This window comes from Ornithodoros turicata, chromosome 4 (genome assembly GCF_037126465.1).
Source record: "Ornithodoros turicata isolate Travis chromosome 4, ASM3712646v1, whole genome shotgun sequence".
Lineage (NCBI taxonomy): Eukaryota > Metazoa > Arthropoda > Arachnida > Ixodida > Argasidae > Ornithodoros > Ornithodoros turicata.
The window spans coordinates 14,195,705-14,217,832 of NC_088204.1; the positions used below are offsets into that span (position 1 = coordinate 14,195,705).

Below are 22,128 nucleotides of genomic sequence, written 5' to 3' on the forward strand. Positions count from 1 at the left end.
AAATAACGCATACTTTCGCGTGACTGCGAAAATAAGTGCCCGTTGACGACGCGGCGTATTAATAGGAGCTTCTTTTTTTTACGATTTCCAATTTCCACGTCGATTTTTACGCTGGAGCTTGCCGTCCTATCGGATTGATGTAATTTACGCTTTGCAGATAATACGGCAAAGAAATTATGTATTAAATTATTCCTCGTTAGCGCCGCGTAGAGCAACTGTGGCGTACAGACGTGGACAGATGGAGAGAGGACAGCAGGGAGGAGTGGGGGACAGTGCGCGTCCTGGGCCGACTTCAGGGGGAACTATTCCGAGATTCTTCTGGAAACTCTACCCGGGGAAAACGTCAGACAGCACGCACAGCCAGCTACTCATAGCGGAATAAAATAGTAAGCTATACATTTCTTCCGCACTGCAAGAGATCTCACGGGTACAAGAAACATTGAAGCTTTCGTCAGTGTTGCATGGAGCGACCGAAAATCGTGTCAAAATTTTTAACGTTCCAGAAAATTGATTTGCCGCAAACGGTGGCAATATCCCATTCTGGCGTTTCCTTGCGTTGTTTGAGATTCATTTTCGCTTTGAAATTAACCCCGGAAGGCATGTTTTTACTGCATGTGAAGCAACAAAAAATGTGTCTTACGCTTCGTTATTCCCAAACAGCAGCAACGTCAACGTCGTAACAAAGCTTAGGCGCTACGAAACTGAGTAAATCCACACACAAGGATTAGAATGCGTGTATAGCATTAGTCGTCTCTATCTCTTTCTTTTTTCTTTCTTTTCTTTATGATTTGTCGAATGTGAGTTTGAACCAAACGGCAGTTTCCGCGTCACTAACCCTGGCGTTCCGTTTTTTTTTTTTTTTTTTTTTCAATTCCGTTACTGATACCGTATACCTTATCTCATGAAACCCCGTATATCTGGATACATCAACGCCCTCCAAAATGTGCTTTCAACATACCTGAACACTATCATGATCACTGCGAACTTTCTAAGCCATAAGCTCCTTTCACTGGAGTTCACGAGGTTGACAGGACCATTTCCTCAGCACCTTCGAGCGCAGTGAAATCTCGAAGCTAAATTGTGCAAGTTCAGAATACTTATTGGCTGCAAGACGGAAATAGGGACATCATACTGTAGCTTCATTGCGCTATTTGTAAAACGGAGCGCCGCTTTCACGCAGAAAGCCCTGTACAACATAGTAGACGGTCATTTTGACGTCGCCGTCTCATTGACCGCGGCAGCCGCATCACCATTGCTCGCCTCTGAAAACCGAAACTGTGCAGAAGCCAGGAAGAAAAATTGGGGGTCGATTCGGGTAGGGTTCTTACGCGGCTTTTCTCAAGCCAGCGTGAGAAATATGGGACTGTTATGTCCTTAAAGCCTCTCCAATGTTTTTGGTACAGATACCACGCCTGACAGCTATTTTCGAACCTATTTCAGATTTGTTGAGGTGTTTCTTTCTTCTTCCTTAGTGGATCAACAGAGTTACAAAAGAGTGCAGGCTTTTTCGAGTGTATGTCCCGGATGACATGGATGTTGGTTTTGGCTCAGTTCTTGGTAATGATATACGACTAAAAATGCTATCACGATAGAGATTTGAAATGCATAATATTTTCCATTTGAGGAATTGTGAAAGTAGCCTTCTTCCTTTAAAGCGTGCTTCACGGCTAGTACAGATCCAATGCAGCGAAGCCCTCCCAACGCTCCAGAGCTTGGGCGGGTGTCTTCTTGTTGCATTTCCTCCTCCACCGCAGATTGCAGCCGATGCCACGATATGCGAGTTTTGGCTATTATTTTTGCTCGATATGGCAGTGTGTCACTTGTGGGACTTTTGGGGCTCGTTGTTACCTTTGCGCCGGTTGTGGCGAAAAGACAAACTGCCCACATCGCCCAATGCATGCTTTTATATTTCCTCATATTATGTCGTAGTGATGGATTCAATACTTACATATTCCTGTCCATAGCCGTGCACTCTATGAGACTTTTTGTCGTTATTGGTAGATTGATTAGATCGCTTTCCAACATTCCCACACATTTTCCATTTTCTCTTCATTCTAGGGCTGCTCCACCATGCTCCGGCACAGATCCCACAGTTTCCCCCAGTTTTTCCCCATTTTCCTGGACTGAGTGGAAGGTAAGAGTACTGTGTGATAAATTCAATTCGAACGAACGACGGCCAACCGTTCCAGAAGTAGCAGACGAACTTCCCGAGCCCATCACGCAGCTTCCCTGCCATCTCTCGTGCATTCCCAGAACTACTTGCACCCTTCGCCCTCTCTTGCACTCATCCGTTCAAATCTGGAAGCAATTAAACTCTCTCCGAACTCTCTGCTGAAATTTGCGACGCGTTCAACAGATGGCAGCACGCGTTGACAGCGGGGCGGGCGGCTACCGAACCACTTCCGGAAAGTTTCACACCCCCGCCATGGCGCTTCGCCAAAGCGGCGTAATGTTTATATTGAACTCGGTACCGTTAATTTTAATCCTGTGGCTTCAATCACTTCCATATGGACTCCTTCAAAACGAAACGTTTTTCATGGCAAATGACAGGTAAGCATCTTCAACTTTCGCGCGTTGATAATAGCATCGGAGAATAGGATAAACTGTCAAAACAACGGGCTGGATGTGGCTTTTGTTTACACATCCGGATGCGCTTATCTGTTTCGCCCAAGCAGTTGATAAGGACTGCGCGCGATACGGTTGAAGGTGATATCGCCCAGCAGTTGAAAATACAGATGAAGCGATATCGTTTCACCGTTATAATCTGCTGAACTCGTGCCAGTTGTGTGCCTTTGTCTCTTGAGATAAGCTTTGTTTTTTTTCTTTTTAGAATAGCTTTATTCTTAAAAATAAATAAAAACGCAGCCACAACATTTTCTGTATTATAGTTCAGAACATTTGAGACACAACAGAGCGGGGAAATTCTTTATCTTTGCGGCCCGCCAATGCGGGTTCCCTTTCACACAAGGAACAGGGGGCCTAGTGTATGGGAGTCCATTAGAAGCAGGGTGGTGTCATTTTCCGGCCTGGGCCAATTTACGACGACCACTTCACTGTCCTGACAGCGGAACTCTTTGTATTAGCAATTTGAACGGAAGATGAAAAACGCCCACCATGCAACAGCGCTCTCCTTTGTTACTCGCGCGATGAGCGCATGTTTCTTAGACATCAGGATGTTATTCTTTTACGAAGCTGTTCCTGGAGGCTAAAGTGCAACAGATGCTTTTCTAAAAGCCTTCAAGAACAGCTAAAATGGCAAACAGGAGACATTCCTCACAGGGACATATACCTTGTTGAATGCCCCAGTTTTCTTATTTCTTGTTTGTTGCTGTTTACGAAAAAAAAAATAATAAAAACAATGGGGTGATTTCATGCCGAATCAGGCATGGTGGTCCGGTCGACCTCTCCAAAGTTTTTTCTTTATATTAAAGCCTTGTCCCTAGGAGGCATATTGGCGCTAAAAGTCGTTGAAGATTTGTGGTTATTTTTTTATGAATGATCATTTAGATGTGGGCATTTCGATCATTGCGTCTCCTATACGAAGTTTGACGCAAGGTAACTTCATAACTATTTGATATATTCAGCCGATTTTCTCTCCCTCTTTTTTTTTTTTTTTTCACATATTGGCAGGGATGGGTAGCATTGCATCCTACAGTTCAGAAGATTCGAAGGTTTGCCTTTGAGGAGATAAAAAATCGCAGAGTTGACTCATTTGTAAAATATGGTACGTTTTGAGAACCTCACTAGTCGTCTCCCAATTGTGATACCCGAAAGTAATCTACATGTGTTCGTCTCGAAATGCCCTTTCTTCTCATAGCAAGTACATCGTATTGTGATTTGGGGCAATGCACCCAACTGTCTTTTTGTGAGGGGTGTCTACCGAAAATGCGTAAATTCGTCAGCGTGCATCCCATATATTCCCACTCGTGACATCGTTCATTTTACTCATAAACGTTCTTCATGACGACTCAAAACAGCACATTAAAAAATTTGCTTCAGAGATGGTCGAAGTTACGTTCGTAACTCAACGTCGTTCGTAACGTAACTTCGACCATCTCTGAAGCATTTTTTTTTAAATACATATTTTACAAATGAGGCAACTTTGATTTTTATCTCCTCAAAGGCAAACCCTAGAATCCTCGGAACTTAGGATGCAATGCTATCCACCCCTGACAATATGTAAAAAAAAATCAGCTGAATATGTCAAAGAGTTATGAAGATACGTGGCGTCAAACTTCGTAGGAAGCGTTATGGTCTAAATGCCCACGTCTGGATGATGATTAATTAAAAAATAACCATCAATTATTTTCAACTACTTTCAGCGCCAATATGCCTCCTAGGGACAAGGCTTTAATATATGTTTGAAAGAAGAAAAAAAATGGAGAGGTCGACCGGACCACCCTGCCTGATTCGGCGTGAAATCATCCAATGTTTTTTAATTATTTATCATTTTCCTTTCCTTCGAAATAGATTACTGCAATGGAAGCTCAAAGGGAAAAATAGGGGGCCGGGGGCTTTTAATAATTTTAAAATATGCTTACGTATTTTGCTTTTTCCAATTAACATATTCACATGAATATGTTATTTCATGCTAATTAGCTTCTCCCTCATCAGCAATAAGTATAAGCCTTACACAAGCACAGATAGCACTTCAGCATTCCAGAGGTGCACTAAGAACTATGCACACTGTGAATGAAAAAGAAAATCTAAGGTACCCAAGTGATAGAATTTTTTAATCATGATGATAAGATATTCTTTTCTCGTTGCAACAAGATCCTCATAAATAAAGTCTGGATAAATAGGGGGCCACTGTGATTTGTTCCATGTGCCTAGCCATTGGTGGATTGTGCGCTGATTATCAAATTTCAGATTGACGGGTGTCTCTGCTTCAAACTTGTCCAACCCACTAAATGATCATAAGTTTGATCATGCCTGCAGCCAACGTTTGCATAAACGGATATTCCCATTATCATTTCATCCACGACGACCTTCAGCAAGTTACCATGTAGCAACATCTGCTTCGGTATAAATCCATCGAAATTGATAAACACAATTAGCCGAAGTACAACGTGACGAAAGCTAGCTGGCCTTTGAACATCCGCAGTAGTAGCAGAAATCCTAAAGAACGCTTGTCTCTTGCAGTCAGCCCAGCACGGGCATCATTGAACCACCAGCCATACCGGCAGGGGGATCGTGCCAAATCTACCAGGGTGTCACCTGCGGCCAGTACTTGGGCAACCGCAGCGTGTACGTCCGGCCTCCGCCAGACAATCTGGCCACCATGGAAGCCAAGGTGGCCGCAGCGTTTACCGTCGTCGCCACGTCCCACGACATGTCTGCCCAGTGCCACAAATACGCCATTCCTTCGCTCTGCTTTTTCGTCTTTCCGCCCTGCGAGGGGGAAAGCGAACCCGTACCACGCTCGGTTTGCCGAGACGAGTGTGAACTGCTGGAGCACAGTGTTTGCCGCATGGAATACAGCATAGCTAAACGACACCCGCTCATTGGCCAGCAAAATCTGTTGCCAGTCTGCGAGAAACTCGCTCCCGTGGGGTCACCGGAGAGCGCATCCTGCCTGCGGCTTGGAGTGGCTCCTAAAGAAGTGGAGAACGTCAGAACAGGTAAGTCGCTATGGAAACCAGCCTCTACTGTCATGGCCCTTAAATCTTAATAGGCCCACACGAGCCACCATGTCTGGTAGACCAACTTGTCATAGGCTTGATTGTGCGTTCAGGTAGCATTACTAATCTACCATCTATGCGCTGATAAGTGCTGTTGAGTCATATATGGCGTTAGTGTATAAACGAATTCGATCAACCTCGGGGAAGACACAGGTTGATTCCTGTCATCAGCTCCTCTTTTCCCGGAGTTGGTTGAATTCTTTAATTTCTGGCGTTTGAGCTTACGTGTCAGTGTCGTCCCCAATTGTGGTCCGCCTCGGCCAATTTTCGTTGTTTACGTGTTAGTCTATACAGCTTACTGACTGGCTGGCTTGTACACGGGTGCAGGTATGCGTTGCTACATTCAGCGACGCAGTAGCATACACTAAGCCCTTTACTGTTTTCATAACATGCAAACAGGTGTCAAATTACATATGTAGCACACACTTGCACATACAGCTCTTGGAAATAATGCGAAAAGAAAGGTGAAAGTGTGGTGAACAAGCTTTCCTATGTTGTGAGAAGGCGACCCAATAAAGGGGGCTACGCCCAAGATGCTACTGGACGGTTTTAGTGTCAAAGCATATTTCACATCACAGAAAATGACCGAATAGCTTTTGCGCACTGGTAGTTGTTGCATTGGCAAGGATCTGAATGTGACGGTTTACATAATGCTGATACACGACCAGAGTTCTTGTCAAGCACAACTGGATAGAACCTTTGTCCGGGAAATTGTGAATCCCAGTGTCTGATGTTTCCCCTTCCTTGCACAGAGGAAAGTTGCTACATGGACAACGGCGAAGACTACAGGGGCACAGTGTCCGAAACCATCTCTGGACTTCCGTGTCAGCCATGGACACACCAGATCCTTTTCTCGCGAATCGCCGAATATCCAGAAATTGTGGCGGACACAATTACTGCAGGAATCCTGGTGGGAAAGAGGCCCAACCCTGGTGCTATACGTCCGGCCCCTATGTCACAAAAGAAATGTGTAGCGTTCCAAAATGTGGTAGGTTTTCTGTATGCTTTTCATTCCGTATTTGACGTCAGGGGTTTTCCCAGCACTCACTAGCATGCCGGCAAAGAAAGCCCCATAAGTCGGGAGATGTGGGTGGCACTCCCCCGACCTCCCCTCCCGTGTGGGATACTAACCCCCAGGGAAATCCCCGTTTGAAGTCAGTTTAGCTTGGATGTAGATAACACTGAATGCTACAAAAGAACAGCGACCAGAAGTATAAAGCTCATGCTGGAGATAACAAAACTGAAGGAAGTGTGGTGCATATACAGGATGTTCCATGAGAGGATGTCATTAAGTTCCTAAAAATAGGTTACACTTCAGAAGATTACGAAACTGTACTTGGAAAATAAACTCGTACAGACTTTTGCCATGGACTGGCCATTTGCATTCGTGTCACGCATTAATTAAGCTAATTTTGTTAATTGAACTCTCAAATTAGCCAAGCAAACGTCATATCTTTTTTCATGTATTTGGATGCCTATGGCCACAACACACTATTCCAATCAAAATCATGGGTTTTCTCACAAGATTTGTACAAAAATTTGACAGCCGAAGATCAGTCACTGGGTGAAGCATGAAAATTGTGAAGCAGGTGAAACTCTGCGTCTGCGGAACTTTTTTCTCCGCCTTTATCGAGGTGAAGCGGAAAGAGCGACACTGTTTTCTTCTTGCACAGGAGGGAGGGTACTTGGACGGAGCCAGCAGTTCCGCAAAAGTAAACGCCAGCAAGCGCACTTTGCCCATTGATGGATTTTCGGCTTTCAAATTATTGTAGAAATTCTGTGAAAAAACTCATGATTTTGATTACAATAATGGGTTATGGCCATAGGCTTCCAAATTCATGAAGAAGAATGCTACATTTGCTTGTCTAATTTGAGAGTTTAATTAAAAAAATTTGCTGAATTAATGCATCACAAATGCAAACTGCTTCAATCTGTGGCAGAAGTATGTAGGAGTGTACTCCAAGTAGTTTCATAATTTTCTGAAGTAAGACCTATTTTTAGGAATTTAATGACATCCTCTAGTTGAGCACACTGTACGTGTATAAAGTAAGTAAGTGACTTCTAACACCGTAATAAAGAGGACGCTCACATTTTCAAGACCTTGCCACTCACGCAAATTAATTTCCTTTCAGTGGACTACCTCTGGCTCTACATCCTGCTTGCCAGCATTGCCATGATAGGACTGGTAGGGCTACTCTTGGGCGTCGTCTGCTTTCGTCGCCGTGGGAAACCACCCCTTCCAGCCCCGAACAAGACTCCAGGAAAGACTGCAGGAATCCGCGCCCCACAGCAGATGGAAATGGGCAGACTCCTGCCACGGCCAGTGCGTGCACCCGAAGTGTCCGCGTCCAGGATTCGTTTCCTGCAAGAGCTTGGGGAAGGAGCCTTTGGCAAAGTCTACCGCGGGGAGCTTCTTGCGGTCGCGCCGCCCAAGGGGGCCCGAGACAACGGCCGCATCAACCTCAACGGCACACCATCCATCGCTGTCGCAATAAAGACCCTGAAGGAGAACGCGACGATCAAGACCCAGCAGGACTTCCAGCGCGAAGCCGAACTCATGGGTGATCTTCAACATCCCAACATTGTCTGCTTGCTCGGCGTCTGCACAAAGGAAGAACCCATGTGCATGCTCTTTGAGTACATGCCACACGGAGATCTCCACGAGTTTCTGGTGAGCCACTCTCCGCGCTGCGACGCGGTCCCTACGGACAACGCGGTGCAGGCACTCGAACTTGCGGACTTCCTCCACGTGTCACGGCAGGTCGCTGCAGGTATGGAGTACCTCGCTGCCCACCATTACGTCCACAGGGATCTCGCTGCTCGCAACTGCCTCGTCGGCGACTCGCTCACGGTGAAGATATCGGACTTTGGCCTGTCCCGTGACGTCTATTCTTCGGACTACTACAGGGTGCAGTCCAAGTCCCTGCTGCCCGTTCGATGGATGCCACCAGAGTCGATCCTCTATGGCCGCTTCACGACAGAGAGCGACGTGTGGTCGTTTGGAGTCCTGCTTTGGGAAGTCTTCAGTTATGGGCTTCAGCCATATTACGGCTATGCCAACCAAGAAGTCATTGATCTCGTACGAGCTAGGCAGTTGCTTCCATGCCCCGAAGACTGTCCTCCGCATCTATACGCCATGATGGTGGAATGCTGGCACGAAGTTCCGCAGAGGAGGCCAACGTTCAGAGAGCTGCACGCCAGGCTATGCTCTTGGCAAGCTATGCACGCTCGCAGTGCTAGCCTGAGCACGCATGGCAGCAATCACACTGGATCGACGGCTGTGAGCCACAAAGGAGGCAGCCCGCTATTAGGGGCAGGCGAGCGTCCGCACACACCTCAGGGAAGGAACATGGGGCACCCGCCGCACTTCGGTCCCCCGTACAACCTCCTTGACGGAAAAGTGTCGAAAGTCTGACGCCAGCCTCCGTGCAGCTTGTATTTTCTCTGATGCAACGGCTGCTCTCATGTGGTGGTGCTTACTCGACATCGAGTTCCAACGTTCGGACACTCTCTCCCTCGTACAGGGAAGAACTTGGAAAAGGGTCGGACTACAGCTTACACAATACTCTGGACTTGAATCATCCACACGTGTGGTTGAGCGCACGACTGCCGCCGGCAGTCGAGGACAGTGTGTCTCGATACATCAACGTTGCAATAACGAAAAAGTCTGTTCCTATGTTTTGCATGGCTGGACAAGAGATAACTTCAACGGAGACCCACGTGTGCTGTGCTGGCAATGAGCGCATTGGGCGTGCAACTCTTTTATCTCGGCATTTTAAAGGACCAGGAATGTGCCGCTCGCAATGAGCGTGTATGCTTGTCGTAAATATTGAGCGCTACTTGCAACCTTGCTATGCGACGTGAAAAAGAACGCACAGTTTGCAAGGTATTGACTGCCTGCAAAACCATGACTGTTCATTAGTGACTTGCCTTGTTGGAAAAGAACATTTGTTAAATGGTTGGGGATCGATTGTACGATGGTTGCAGAAAAGTGTAGCATAGGTACAAGCAGTGCTCAGATAATATATCCTTTTGTTTCCCAATTTATGTACATTGTGAAGCATGTTACAAGGCCATGTCATCGCAGACAGTCAACGAATCGTAAACTGTTTGCTTCACAATGTGCCCAAATTATATAGTTAGGATCTGACTTTTTCGGGTTAAATGCCCTTCCGGGTTTTGGAGGGGCGAGGAATCGGGTGCTATTTTTAAAGCTGTAGATCGGGGTGAAATCGGGTGCGACTGCTAGATTCAAGCATTGTTAGGTTATCACTTTCTGCTTTCTGTCAACATCACCTAGACAGAGAAAGCCTGCACATTGCCTCCTCTCCCTCTTTCAATTAAGAGTCAGAACTCGTCTGCTACCGCGATTCAGTTTTGCGAATTCAAGAACCCGCAAATGATCGCAGCTGACCTGGAACCTGCAGACCTAAATATTTAGACAAAAAGTGCAAAACGCGTTCAGAAAATCAGTTCTGAGAAAGATTGAGACCGTTTTGCTCTTTATTTCCAACTTTTCCCACGTAATACGCGGGAACGTCCCATCACAACTCGCAGACGACGACGGTTCTTCTCCATGGCCACGACCGCTGAAAGCACGTTCGTGATTGGCTACGGCCGTTGAAAACACGATCCTGATTGGCTGACTCTTAATTGTTACGTCACGTCGACGAGCGTGCAGGCTTTCTGTATCGAGGTGGTTGTGTTCCTGTCCAGCAAGCTGCCTGCCGTTACAGTGCATAAACTGGTCAAACATGCATACCTTGCCATTTATAGTGACAAGCACCGCATGTTGGAACATCAAATATGCTTCGCATAGTACTAATAGCTAAAACAATATTTACGTCAGAAATGCGTGCAAATTTCTACTAAACAGTGCACGAGATACACGACTGGAAGTCGCGGAGAAATCGTGCTCAACCTGAATTGGTCCAAAACTGAATCTGAAGGAATGGGGGTTTAACTCAAAAAAGTCAGCACCTGGAGGAAGTGTCTCCACCATTGCAATTTATTTTGAGCTGTAAATAGAATTTAGTTTAAACAAGCTTTTATATTTTGTGTGTGCAGTCGTCGTAATTATTTTCTACATCTAGTCTTGAGTTCAGAGATATGCATACTCGGTATTAAAGCATTATATCATCACAGCAGCAGTGTTGATGTTGCTCTTCTGGTGTGGTTCGCATTCAACTCTGCTGGTTTGCAATACATACACACAAAGCGCTAAATAAAGCCACAACACTGCTAAGTACAAAATTAGAAGGTATTCATGACTGATCCAGGCGAAGTACCATCATGGTTGGAAACTTAAATAATTGCAATACTTCAGGCAGTCTAACGATTGTGTTTGTGGCAACCCTTGTCATATTGAGATCACTAGCCATCAGTTCATACAAGCACACCATTTTTAGTCACCTGTGCATGCTATCACCTTTATCTTATCCACAACTTCTGAGTATCAAGGTGATCCAATGGTTCAAAGGCAGCCATATAACCACCGTCATTTGGTATTTTTAAGACAAAAGCACCAGACAATGGAGAAGGCATGGCTACCTTTGTGCTTAGGTAAGTTCTAAAGAGATATGCCAAAGTCAGCTTGTTTTAAGATTAGTATGGTGCACACCACACACAAAATTACCTTATCATGCTTCATGAAATAGCCATCTTAGCCATCTTTTCGTTATGATGAAATACGCCACTGGTGAAACTTGCCAATGTGTGAACCAGCGGCATAAGCGATCACCTTTGCCTAATATTGTATTCACAGTCCATGAATGACTGCGCAAAATACTACCCTAGTTCATTGACATGATTTAACATGTTGTGGCATGACATCAATGTAAATATTAATATGCTAAAATTGCTTCGCTATCTCAAGTGCCATGCAGAGTGCAGACATAACACATATCGCTACATCGAGCACCAGTGTTTCATGGGCGAGAAACTCCAATGCACCGCTGTGTGCTAGAGTTGTTTTAACACGCGTTCTCCCGATCACAGAGACTACTTAGTGATTGTCAGTCCAAAAGTGTACTATATTGTCCTCTGTAAAAAAAAAAAATATGTGAGTGACTTTGTTGGTGAGAGTGTTTGTCTTTTGATACATAAAATGTAATAAAGTTAAGTTATGGTGATTTATTACTCATGCCGCCTCTTTCCTCCTACAGCGTGCTCCATTCATGACATTTAGTGTTAAGTAAAAGCGTGACATTTAGTAGTATCCAATGGTGTCCAAACACAAGCTCCCCAAGAAGATTTCCCCTGCAACTGTGTATCACAATAATAACAGGAAGATGGCTGTGCAAATACTGGAAGACTGCTCAAAAGATAATCACAGGACTACTTCCACATCAGCCATGCTGAGCAAAAACTCAAACACTTCTATCGTCTCCTACAATTTGCATGCAGTGTCCAGCGGGAAACTAGTTTCACCGCAGACCCGGAGTTACCTTTATGAGAAACATTGCTTCACGTGTGTTTGACCGCACTGAGCAAAACAACACTATGAAAATACAGGGTGTTTCACGTAAAGTGAAATTTATTTTTTCAATTGAACTCTAAAAATTGTGAAACGGACCTCACTTTTGTTTAACACAAATATGAAGTCCTCCACAAATAACCACAGACCCAACAAAAACTATGCACAGTGTCACAACAGAAATAGTAAAAAAAATAGTAAAAATTCCGCTTTACCCCGCCTGCTTGATTACCGCAAGGAAGATGCTGGGAGAGGAGGAAGTGTTCCTGCCTCTTGTTTTGCTTTTCTTTCCTCCCGCTTTGACCTTGATGCCGGTGACAACTGTCTTGTCAGAAAGAAAACAAAGCAAGTGTCTCATCACAAAGAAGGCAAAACAAATGAAGACTGGGACACATCCTCCTCTAGACACACATTTCGCACGCGCTTCTTTGCGAAAATCAAGCAGGTGGGGCTAAAGCGTAATTTTTACTTATTTTTTTCGACTATGTGTGCTGCGATACTGTGCATAGTTTTTGTTGGACCTCCGGTCATCCATGGAGAACTTCACATTTCTGTAAAAAAAGTCAGGTTCGCTTGGCAATTGGAAAAGTTCAACTGACAAAAATAAATTTCCCTCAATTAAAAATGGTCCAAAGCCTTCCTCAATGGTGGAAAAAGTTTCCAGAGGGTAATTGCCGAAAGTCCCACAATCCTCCAACGAGTACGTTACCAGTTAGAATTTTTTATCACTTTAGGTGAAACACCCTGTATATTTGCAACAGCATGGCACCAAGAAACGTCTCTAACATCGTGACTGAAGTAAAACTTACACAACAAATGAAAAACAAACTTAATTATGCAAATGAATACCAGGTCATCATCCTAGGACATTCAAAGGAATATACACTGTCAAGGATCCTGGTGGTTCCTCACGCATGTATCAAGCATTCTGGGCGAATGAGAACGGAGGTATGCATATCTCCTTTCGATATGTGGATTTTTGTGATACGGTTAACAAAGGCCATTCTGTGCCAAGCCATTCCCATCAACCTATGCAATGAATGCGAGCAATTCACCACAATGCTAATGTCGCCACCATTTTCCTGAGGTACTGCACGCAATGCCGGAGAAGCAACATGTAAGACATATATCTTCATAAATAACTGCTCTTTTAAGCTTAAGCTGTAAGGTTAAGCCAGGAAATGTTAAGTCGAAGCATTCATGTCTTGTTGTGATGTCTCAATCTTAAAATGCCGGTGAAAAGATACCCTATGCCAGTGATAGACAAAGTACCTCAAAACTGGACTGAGGTATGCAGGTGGGGTAGTTGATGACAATCCATCTTGAGTGAAACAAGCAGCAAGCAGGACAAAGAAGGGTTAAGACGACAAGGAAAACTGTCCTTGTCATCCCCGCACTCCCCGCCAATTTCTGAGCCAATTTCTGAGCACTCCCCACTGCCTTCTGACATGTTCAATGCTTTTTAAAACAAATTATCAAAAGAATATGCAAAATTTGCATATATGCATTTGTAAATAAATAAATGTAAATATGCATTATGCAAAACATCCGTTTTCCTGTGGCTTTGTCGTTCGCTTAGCTGTCCACGTTAACATGTAGAAAAGGTAAAATAAAAAGAGAGTAGTTGTTCACTTGTTCTTGTGACTTGTCAACATCTAAAGCCTGTCAACAATGCATTTTCTTCTTCAAAAGTACCTCCTCTGGATTTAAAGAATTCTTTACCGATATGTTCCTTCTATCTTTTGCATTCCCAGTTGGGCACCTCAGTACTTGATGGGAAAGTACTTAAAGCACAGTACGAAGTACACAATTCGAAATGTATACTTCAAGCAAAGTACGAGCGCTCAGAAATGCACTTAAAGTAGTACTTGGTACTTCAAGTACTCCTCATCACTGCTCTCTGCTCACTGTCCTCAGCACCTACAGGCTAAGTAAGTTCCATTCAGTTGTTAAGAATCAAACGAGAGGCCACTGTCTGAAATAAAACATCAGAAGTATGTATGTACAACGCAGAAGGAACACAGAGTTCTGAATCCTGCTCTCATGCGGTATGTGTTACATAGGATGAACAGGGAGATGCCGAAGCGTTAGGCTGCACAGGCATGCAGCCTCCCTCAGAGAAGTTCTGTTGGGACTTCTCTGTCATTGGCCCTGCTCTACAGTAGATGCGGACACAGCCAGTACTCAATTCCACAACACAACCCCGTGTTAGTCATGCCTCAGTGGCTTCGAACATCAAAGAGATAAGGGTTCTAGATTGCATCGGGAATGCTGTGACCTGTACTAGATGTGTTTTCTCGTCCATATTGCTAGTTCTGGGGCTTGCTGAAGTGTGCAAAGCTGCATGTGTGTTGGGTGAGGAAGGTCAGGGGTGGAGATGATGAGTTGGCAATGTGCAGTAAATTAATAATCCTTGTGTTGTTCACGCACTCTACCCACTCCGTTGTGACTTTCTTGCGCTGCACATTATCTCCTGATGGACATGGCACAAACTGACAAAGTAACATATGGAACAATGTGTACAGGCAGTACTGCCAAATGAACGAAATTCAGAATGAGTCATTATGAACATCACTTTAAGAGTATGTATTTGTAAGCATAGGACTTATACTACAGGAGGAATGCAAGGTTGTCCTGCTTACATATCTTGCCACGACACGGATGAAGACCCGACATTCAGTGCATGCTCCTTCATTCCCTTATCGTGTTTCCAGTGACTTGTCCCTGGCGATCACGGAGTCTTCGAACTTGATCATGAATGTTGTACCTTTGTACCAGTGTGCTGTAACTTTTGCTGGCTGCAATAAGATCACTGACATCAAGCCCTGCCATACCATGTCTGTGGAAGCAGTAGTCACACGGATAGGTTTGATTTAACTCACAAAGTTGCATCCTAAGAGGACAGCTTCGATGATGCCTGCCACAAAAGAGGCACAGTTGAGGTTTCCTGAAAAGCAGAATCTCGAAGGCTTAGGAATTTCTCAGAGGAAAAGTTTTCGTTGTATGACAAACACAAACCTCGGTCCTTAGGTACAGAGATGAACTTGCTGACAAGCGGCTCCTTTTCAATCAAGTAATCTGTTGCCAGTTAAAGGTAGTAACACCAATTGCAACAACACATGCAGTTGGTCATGAATACCTAGACTCCTGTGTTTTTGGGTGTGGGATTTGAAGTGTTGTAAACACACACGCTGACACGTATTTTTTGTCCAAAAACTGAATTGTCGAACGCCCTCTAATATCAATGTAATTCAAGGATACAGGTCTTGTCGTCGTCGTTAGCTTGTTCCAACTTGTCAGCTTCTTTGCCGAATAAAGTCTGTGGTAAAACAGAGAATGAGTTTTGCATGAAGATAGATGTGAAAAATAAACACAATAAAAGTGAAGAAATCGCGTCGCCTGACGAATTATTTGAGATGCGGATACGGTCGTCCCTTCCATTGGTCAAGGTTCAACCGTCTTTACCTTCCAGACTGAAGATTTGATGAAGAGCAGAACGTGCAGTAGCTTTGTCTCACGCTTGTAGTTTTTCTCTCGTACGTATATGAGGTCGAGTACTCTCTGACCTACGTGAAACCCCAACTCAGACAGCCTGAAAAAAAAAAAAAAAAAAAAAGACAATCTTCAAGGGGGCGTCCCTCATTTTGTCGAGAAACGTTCTCACACCTTGTCTGTAGTTCAGGAATGGTGTATACACGGTTTTGACAATATTGTACGATCTCCGAGAATAGCAATCCAAATAAACTTATGTGAATCTGAAAAGTAATAAGGAACAGACGCAAGGAGTTAGACGCATAGTGTTTTATGCGAATAATACGATATGAAATAAAGTGTAAACTGCAACTCACGTCAGTCTTTATCTTTGTTATTGGTCGGTCGAGGATGCTTACTTTATTTCTCACGCCAGACATTGTAAATTACATTTATTTACACCATGAAAAACGGAACAGATCATCAAACAACGCAGACGACAGTGTTGCCGTCAGCGTCACCTGCGGACCTGCGTATAACTAATGGAAATATTGAAAATACTTGTTTCAGCAAGAGGGGTATTAAATAATTTGTATTAAGGCATTGTTCGCTGTCCTGGTGACGTTTCACTGGTGTTACACCTGCAAATCGAATTTTGTCAAGCGTGTATTATTGTCCTAATACAAAACGCGAACGGCAACCATGTTCTGAACAAACATGGCGTCCGCGAATGCCGTTTCGTTGTTTTCCTGGCAATTTAGCTGAGAAACCACTCAGTCTTCAGCTTCTGCGCTTTGTGCTGAGTGTAGCAGCTCACGTAAGCCACGATGACAGACGTAAGAGCATCACTACGAAAAATTGAGTTCCCGGCAGTTGTTTACGAGGCGCTACGCCAAATGCAAAAGCTGCTGACGAACGAAGCACGGAGCCCTACGTACGCTCATGTCGCTAAAGAAATTTCCGACGAATTTATCTTCAACGACTGTGACCGTCGGGGAAACCCTCGACGGCGAAAGCTTTCAGCAGTTCGTGAACTTCAAATCATCGAGGTCATCGCAAGTACCCTGCAGTCCACCAAACCCGATATGTGCCAGAAGATATTTTTCATTCTGTTCCCTACGGCAGATCCGACGGTGATGGAGAGTAGGATCACAATTATTTCTCGCCTCGTCTCGCTAGCGATCGCACTGAAAAGCCAAAACACGCTCAACTGTGCCGGCTTTTGGATGCACGTTTGCGGCTGTACGTCTGAACTTTCCTTAACCGTAGTGCAACATGTAGTTGGAGATTACTTCAACCTTATCCCAACGTCTGCGGACAGAATGAAGGAACTGGCTGGAATTTCGCCGCTTTTTTGCGCCAGTATGGCTACATCCCTTACACACATGACCCAGGCTAACCCCGCTGTCGAGGTTATCGAGCTACTGGCAACTTGGGTTCGGGCCCAGCCATTTCTTTGCTTCACACCTATGGAAGCAATACCACCCCAGCTGTACACACAGTGCTTACAAACCTTCCTACCAGGTTTGATGACTTGGTGCGTGCTGGCACCCGTGACAGCTTCTCACTCTAATCTAAGCCCCGAAATGCTGGCCAAACAAAACGAGCTTTATTCGTATCTGCACTATGCTTTGCTCGAAATGCTGATCAGAGCATCGCAAGTAACACCTCGGGCGCCGATGGTGCTGACCTTCTTACCGACGCTGTACGTTCTCCAAGTCGCAGACACGTTGAAGAGGATAGCAAACCCAAACGCAAAGTCGACGGAACTGGCTTTGAACAGGCTCGGACAGATACTACAGGCTGCTTTTACGTCCAAATGCATCCATGGGAACATGGATGCTATGTTTCAAATGTTGAAGCAGCTGCCTCCAAACCGGCTCCTCCGCATTATCCTTTCAAGGTGGGAAACGAAGAAGTACTGACGTCGGCTTTCCTCAGTGTCAACTGAGGCTTCCAGTTTCAAACCCATATAAAAGACATCTTCTTCAGAAACTAAAAGCCTGTGGGAGGAATAACCACACCTGCAGGGCAGTGTACAAATATTCTGGTGCTGAGAAGTGAATTCTTTCTTCTCAATACTGGAAGTTGCTGGAGCCATAATGCAGCTACATGCATAACTTTGTGCAAATGAGAGTGCCCTTCCTCATCACATCTTGTTAGCATGTCTTTGTAACTCCAGCCATCAATTGACAGGGAAAAAAAAGGTCATGGTTCGATCTCGTTTTGGCGATCACTTACCACTTTTTGTCTTTGTACATAATGCTTGTATTGCTGGTGAATCATTACAGGCCTGGCATTCACGATGCTTCTTGTGTCATAGTATGTTCGAAAAGCACATTGTGAGCAAAAGCACAAACGTCACCATCACTATCATATCGTCTTCTTGATAACAGCCTGTGTTGACAAGCATGTAGTTATTTTAGCTTGCTCTATCTTGCTTGATGAAACATCAGCCTCATACCCATTCTGCTTCCCATTCATAATCTCTTCCTCAAAATATGAAAAAATGAGCTTCTCAGATCATCTTTTTTTTTAGTACATTTGTAATAAATTTACCCATTACACAACACACCGCTCTCTGCTTGCAGCATGCTGTGGTCTGTGTTACAGAAAGGGGACCTTGCCACATGAAAGGTCACCCCAACATAGGGCTTCTAAGCAGATCACTTTACTCCAAAGAAAATATTTGCCGAAGCACTTCTCCAGTGTTATCAGGAGCAAAAACTTTGACCAGTGTCGCCACTTTTAGGTGCCGTGAAACTTTGTATCTTGCTGTCAGTGGTGATTGTCCATTGTTGGCAGTCCAATAAGGAGGGTGGCTGTGGCTCTAGAGGGAGTACTGCCATTGCAGGCCAATGCACACACATGGTGCAGCATGAAGATAGAAAAATGCAAAGCAGTCGTGGGAATGACTGGAGTGGTGTGATGTGATTATATGAACCTCAGTCGTTAACATTTGGACTGCATTAATGCATGACACATCAAAAACAGCCCTCTCCTTGGTCGAGTTATTGAGTTATCCACATGAAGCCACAAGGTACAGCTGGAGTAGTCACACAACCCACAGACAGGACAAACCCAGCGAATGACTGCCAAGGCCTCTATCATGTATCACCAGCTCGAATTTGCAACATCCTGATCTGACCACAAAAATGCATGTTTCTTCCATGTATGTACCACCTTAATGCCTTATAATTTCATGGAGCATAAGAGGGTTACTGCCTCTTAATTCCCGCATTATTTTCTGCAAACATCCCCAAGAACCTGTGTTTGTCATCGTGCCGTGCATCTGCACCCAATACCAGATCTTTCCATAGGCTGACACCAAAAACGCTTACTTCGCATTGGGAATCCTGCATAGATTGCTGTTGTTTTGCATGTGCGTTAGCCTGTCTCCACTTCAGAAGTCTTGGGCATGTCAAACACAGAGAATAAATTTTAAGAACAGTTTACCGTTTTCACAACGCTTCTGCGCATGCTCTGTGACCCTGACGGCGCTGAAGAAGGTTCCCTACATGTTCAATAGATGGCGCCAATATGGCGCCGGCTGTGCTTTGGCGCGTGCCAATCGTGTTTCGCTAGACAGCCGCTAGGATACGACGCGAGTGTGAAAAAGGTCCATTGGGACATATGGGTGACAAGTGGAACACTAAAGAGCTAACTACGTATTTGTAGTGGAACGTAGATTTCGTGCAGTCTGTGCCGAAACCCGAAAACGTCACGCACGTTTAGTCGCAGGACCTCAACGCTCTCCGATATTTTCGCAACCTCTTCTGTCACTACTACTAAGTTAGTGACTACTCTCTCATGCGAGAAATCCGTGAATTCAAACAGGTCGTAACGTACTTGCGAGCAACGAGCGAGGTATTCACGTAGCAGACGACGACAGTCACATGAGCAGCCTGCGTCCGTAAAGCAGACTTCACCTTACGTTGCCGTCTATTGCGGCAAACCAAGCTTTACAGGGACACTTGGAGGTGCAAAAGGAAACGCGATGTACGATTCAGTCGACCATTCATTTTGTTTGTCTCCTTGTTTTCACTGCGCTCATTATTTTTCAGTATTCCATGCGTGAATGACACTTGTGAGCGCTTTCCGTAGACGTCAACATGACGGAAGATTTTGTCGTCTGTTTCCTAAATGGTCTAGTTAGTTGCGCCCCCTGCATAAGTCTGAGGAACTATCGGTCAACGCAGGCAATGAGAAAATGAAACCGCTCCTGGTTCCCAACCCGCGTACACGACATTACAAACGAAGCAATGTTCATTTCTGGACGCCCTGTGTATTCCGGGCATGACTTATGCGCAGGAAACGTAGTCACTCGACGTCAAACGGACGTGAATCAAATGGAACGAGGATGAATATTAGGAAGCGTAAGAACGGATGTTGACTGGTTATCTGTGAATGAGGACCAGGCTGCGTAGCTAAGCGGTTCTTCCGTGTCAATTGTATGCACATACAAAGGGTAAATCAGTGATGCTCGAACATCCGATGCCTTTCAGGAAACTATATATGTGTATACAACCAAGGTTATCAACGCGGCGGTACAGTCGGTCGACTATGCTATGAGTTAAGCGAGTGCCGATTATATATGAAAACTTGTAGTTTCTTTAGCAGTTTTCTAGAGTTTTTGATAACATATCCGAACGTACCATTCCGCCGTGAACGAAAGCAAAATTAACTGAACGGCACGGACCACGAAGTGGTACAACACACAACGATAATAAATGATAAATTATCAATCTTTGAATACACCCTATGGCGTTATATAATTTTGGAATCAAAAACATTTCCGTACATTCAAAATATTATTTTATTACATAAAAAGTCCGCGAGGTAAGACAGCATCTGTTCCAGTGAGGCGCCAGTTCGTCGATACGAAGAATTAAATTATTCAGTACACTTCATTTCAAAGTTTATTCGGTAATTCCAAAAATGGCAAACTTCTATTTTCGTAATAAATTTAATCATGCAGGCAGATAAATCTATTTCTAGATAGATATCTATTTTTATTGCGCACCCTTTCGATTTATACCCATAACGTCAGTGGATTATACTGCCTTATCTGTGACGCACAAATGACCAATTATCGGTCAAGTTCCTGACGTTCCAGGCAGTTCTTGACGCACGACTCGAGTTCAATTCGACCAATTGCAGTAAGCGTACCGTCCCCCATGACGGGTGATTCAGCAAATCACGCGAACATACGACGCTGTTTCTTGCACCACGCCACAATGAGAAATGACCATTATCAGTGAGAAACTCCGCTGGAAAAACAATTCCGGCTGTCATAAAAGATTAGACCGGCCGGCCCCCACTTAATCCCCGTGCCCATGTGCGTCACAGCACAACTTGCGCACGGGCGAACGTTCCTGTTCATATGCTATAGCAACAGCGTGTCTTTGCTTAAAATAGGGTGACGAAAACAATGTAATTGAGAAGGCGCGGGACTTCCGTTTCTGCCCACATATCATTGCCGCAGTTGTAAAAACTGTCTGCGTTCTTCTTTACCCTCCACGGTGTCATCCTCTCCTAGTGTCATTCATATCCTGGTCGTCAGAACCAGCTCATTCTTCTTTCATCGTGAAAACGTTGGATTATAGCATATTGAGCTTATTATAAGATATTCTACAAGGTGTCGAGAGGTCATCTTTGCAGCTGTTAGTGCATTCCGAGACAGGAGGTCATTTTGCAGACGACAGCGGACCCCACGGCAATTCTGTCGTCTGCTTGGGTTCTTTTTTTTTTTTTCCTTTTTTTTTAGAAGGAAGCACATACGTTTTTGTCTCTTATGTAATTGAGATCAAGGATCCGCATATTTTCAGTTGTAATTTTGGCGCTTTCGATTGCTCTCCCATCTGCCGTAATTGTACAGACACCTTGAGCACTTCGACAGTTTAACTGGTACAGCTTGAGGCAAAAGTTCACGAAACACAGAACTGGCGTGTTTCGTCATCGGAGTGGCCCCCTGCTTGCCGCCAGGAAGAGATCGAATAAGAAACGGGTGGCAGGCCCCATATCCGGGTGTATATGCTGCTAGGGTGTAGCTCCAATGGAAAAATGTGACACCCCGGTGTTCCGAAGGCTTTTGTCCCAAGCTGTACGTGCATAGCCCTTATTTTAACGCAGCGAAGAATAGCGAATCGTAGCACTTCCCTAAAATGTTCGACTGCACAAGTCAAATACATCGTTACTATATCACCCTATCCAACCCAATCGTAGAAATAAAAGTTGAAGTGAGGACACAAATGCAGACGTCCAACATTATTCTGCACAATGGCTTCACCCCCCCCCCTGTCCCCCACCCCACTCCTTCCTGTGGTCCTCTCTCCATCTGTCCACGTCTCTACGCCACTCAGTCAGAGCCACAGCTGCTTCGCGGCGGTAACACGGAAATTAAACGAGGGGGGGGGGGGGGGGTGACGAAGGTAACCAGATATCGGATCTCGACGGTCATACTTGAAGAGCAGGAGCTGTAAACATTTGATGACTACATGC

General features: G+C 44.8%; 3 protein-coding genes across 3 annotated transcripts; 2 read left to right on the plus strand and 1 right to left on the minus strand.

The window, feature by feature from the left end:
- The first annotated feature begins 2,356 nt into the window (after nucleotides 1-2,356).
- Nucleotides 2,357-11,821, plus strand: LOC135391126 (tyrosine-protein kinase transmembrane receptor ROR2-like). Its single transcript, XM_064621225.1, is given in 5 exon segments — nucleotides 2,357-2,550; nucleotides 5,143-5,621; nucleotides 6,434-6,564; nucleotides 6,567-6,669; nucleotides 7,814-11,821. Coding segments are annotated over 5 exon segments (2,190 nt in total). The 3' UTR covers nucleotides 9,097-11,821.
- Nucleotides 11,822-14,727: 2,906 nt separating this feature from the next.
- LOC135391128 (trafficking protein particle complex subunit 5-like) lies at nucleotides 14,728-16,152 on the minus strand. Its single transcript, XM_064621227.1, has 7 exons — nucleotides 16,005-16,152; nucleotides 15,823-15,911; nucleotides 15,622-15,748; nucleotides 15,418-15,475; nucleotides 15,175-15,234; nucleotides 15,039-15,103; nucleotides 14,728-14,954 (listed from the first exon to the last, which is right to left on the minus strand). The coding sequence occupies exons 1-7, from the start codon at nucleotides 16,065-16,067 to the stop codon at nucleotides 14,856-14,858; spliced, it is 561 nt and encodes a 186-aa protein (XP_064477297.1). The 5' UTR covers nucleotides 16,068-16,152; the 3' UTR covers nucleotides 14,728-14,855.
- Nucleotides 16,153-16,320: 168 nt separating this feature from the next.
- Nucleotides 16,321-17,930, plus strand: LOC135391127 (integrator complex subunit 15-like). The gene has a single exon (XM_064621226.1). It carries the CDS (start codon nucleotides 16,455-16,457, stop codon nucleotides 17,550-17,552), a length of 1,098 nt encoding a protein of 365 aa, XP_064477296.1. The 5' UTR covers nucleotides 16,321-16,454; the 3' UTR covers nucleotides 17,553-17,930.
- The last annotated feature ends 4,198 nt before the right edge of the window (nucleotides 17,931-22,128 follow it).

Excerpts from the sequence above, each read along its gene's own strand:
- LOC135391128 (XM_064621227.1), bottom strand. The coding sequence starts at position 16,067 with ATGTCTGGCGTGAGAAATAAAGTAAGCATCCTCGACCGACCAATAACA. Across the intron at positions 15,749-15,822 it reads ATTCCTGAACTACAGACAAG|GCTGTCTGAGTTGGGGTTTC; the intron begins GTGTGAGAACGT and ends TTTTTTTTTCAG. Across the intron at positions 15,476-15,621 it reads TCAAATCTTCAGTCTGGAAG|ACTTTATTCGGCAAAGAAGC; the intron begins GTAAAGACGGTT and ends GTTTTACCACAG.
- LOC135391127 (XM_064621226.1), top strand. The coding sequence starts at position 16,455 with ATGACAGACGTAAGAGCATCACTACGAAAAATTGAGTTCCCGGCAGTT.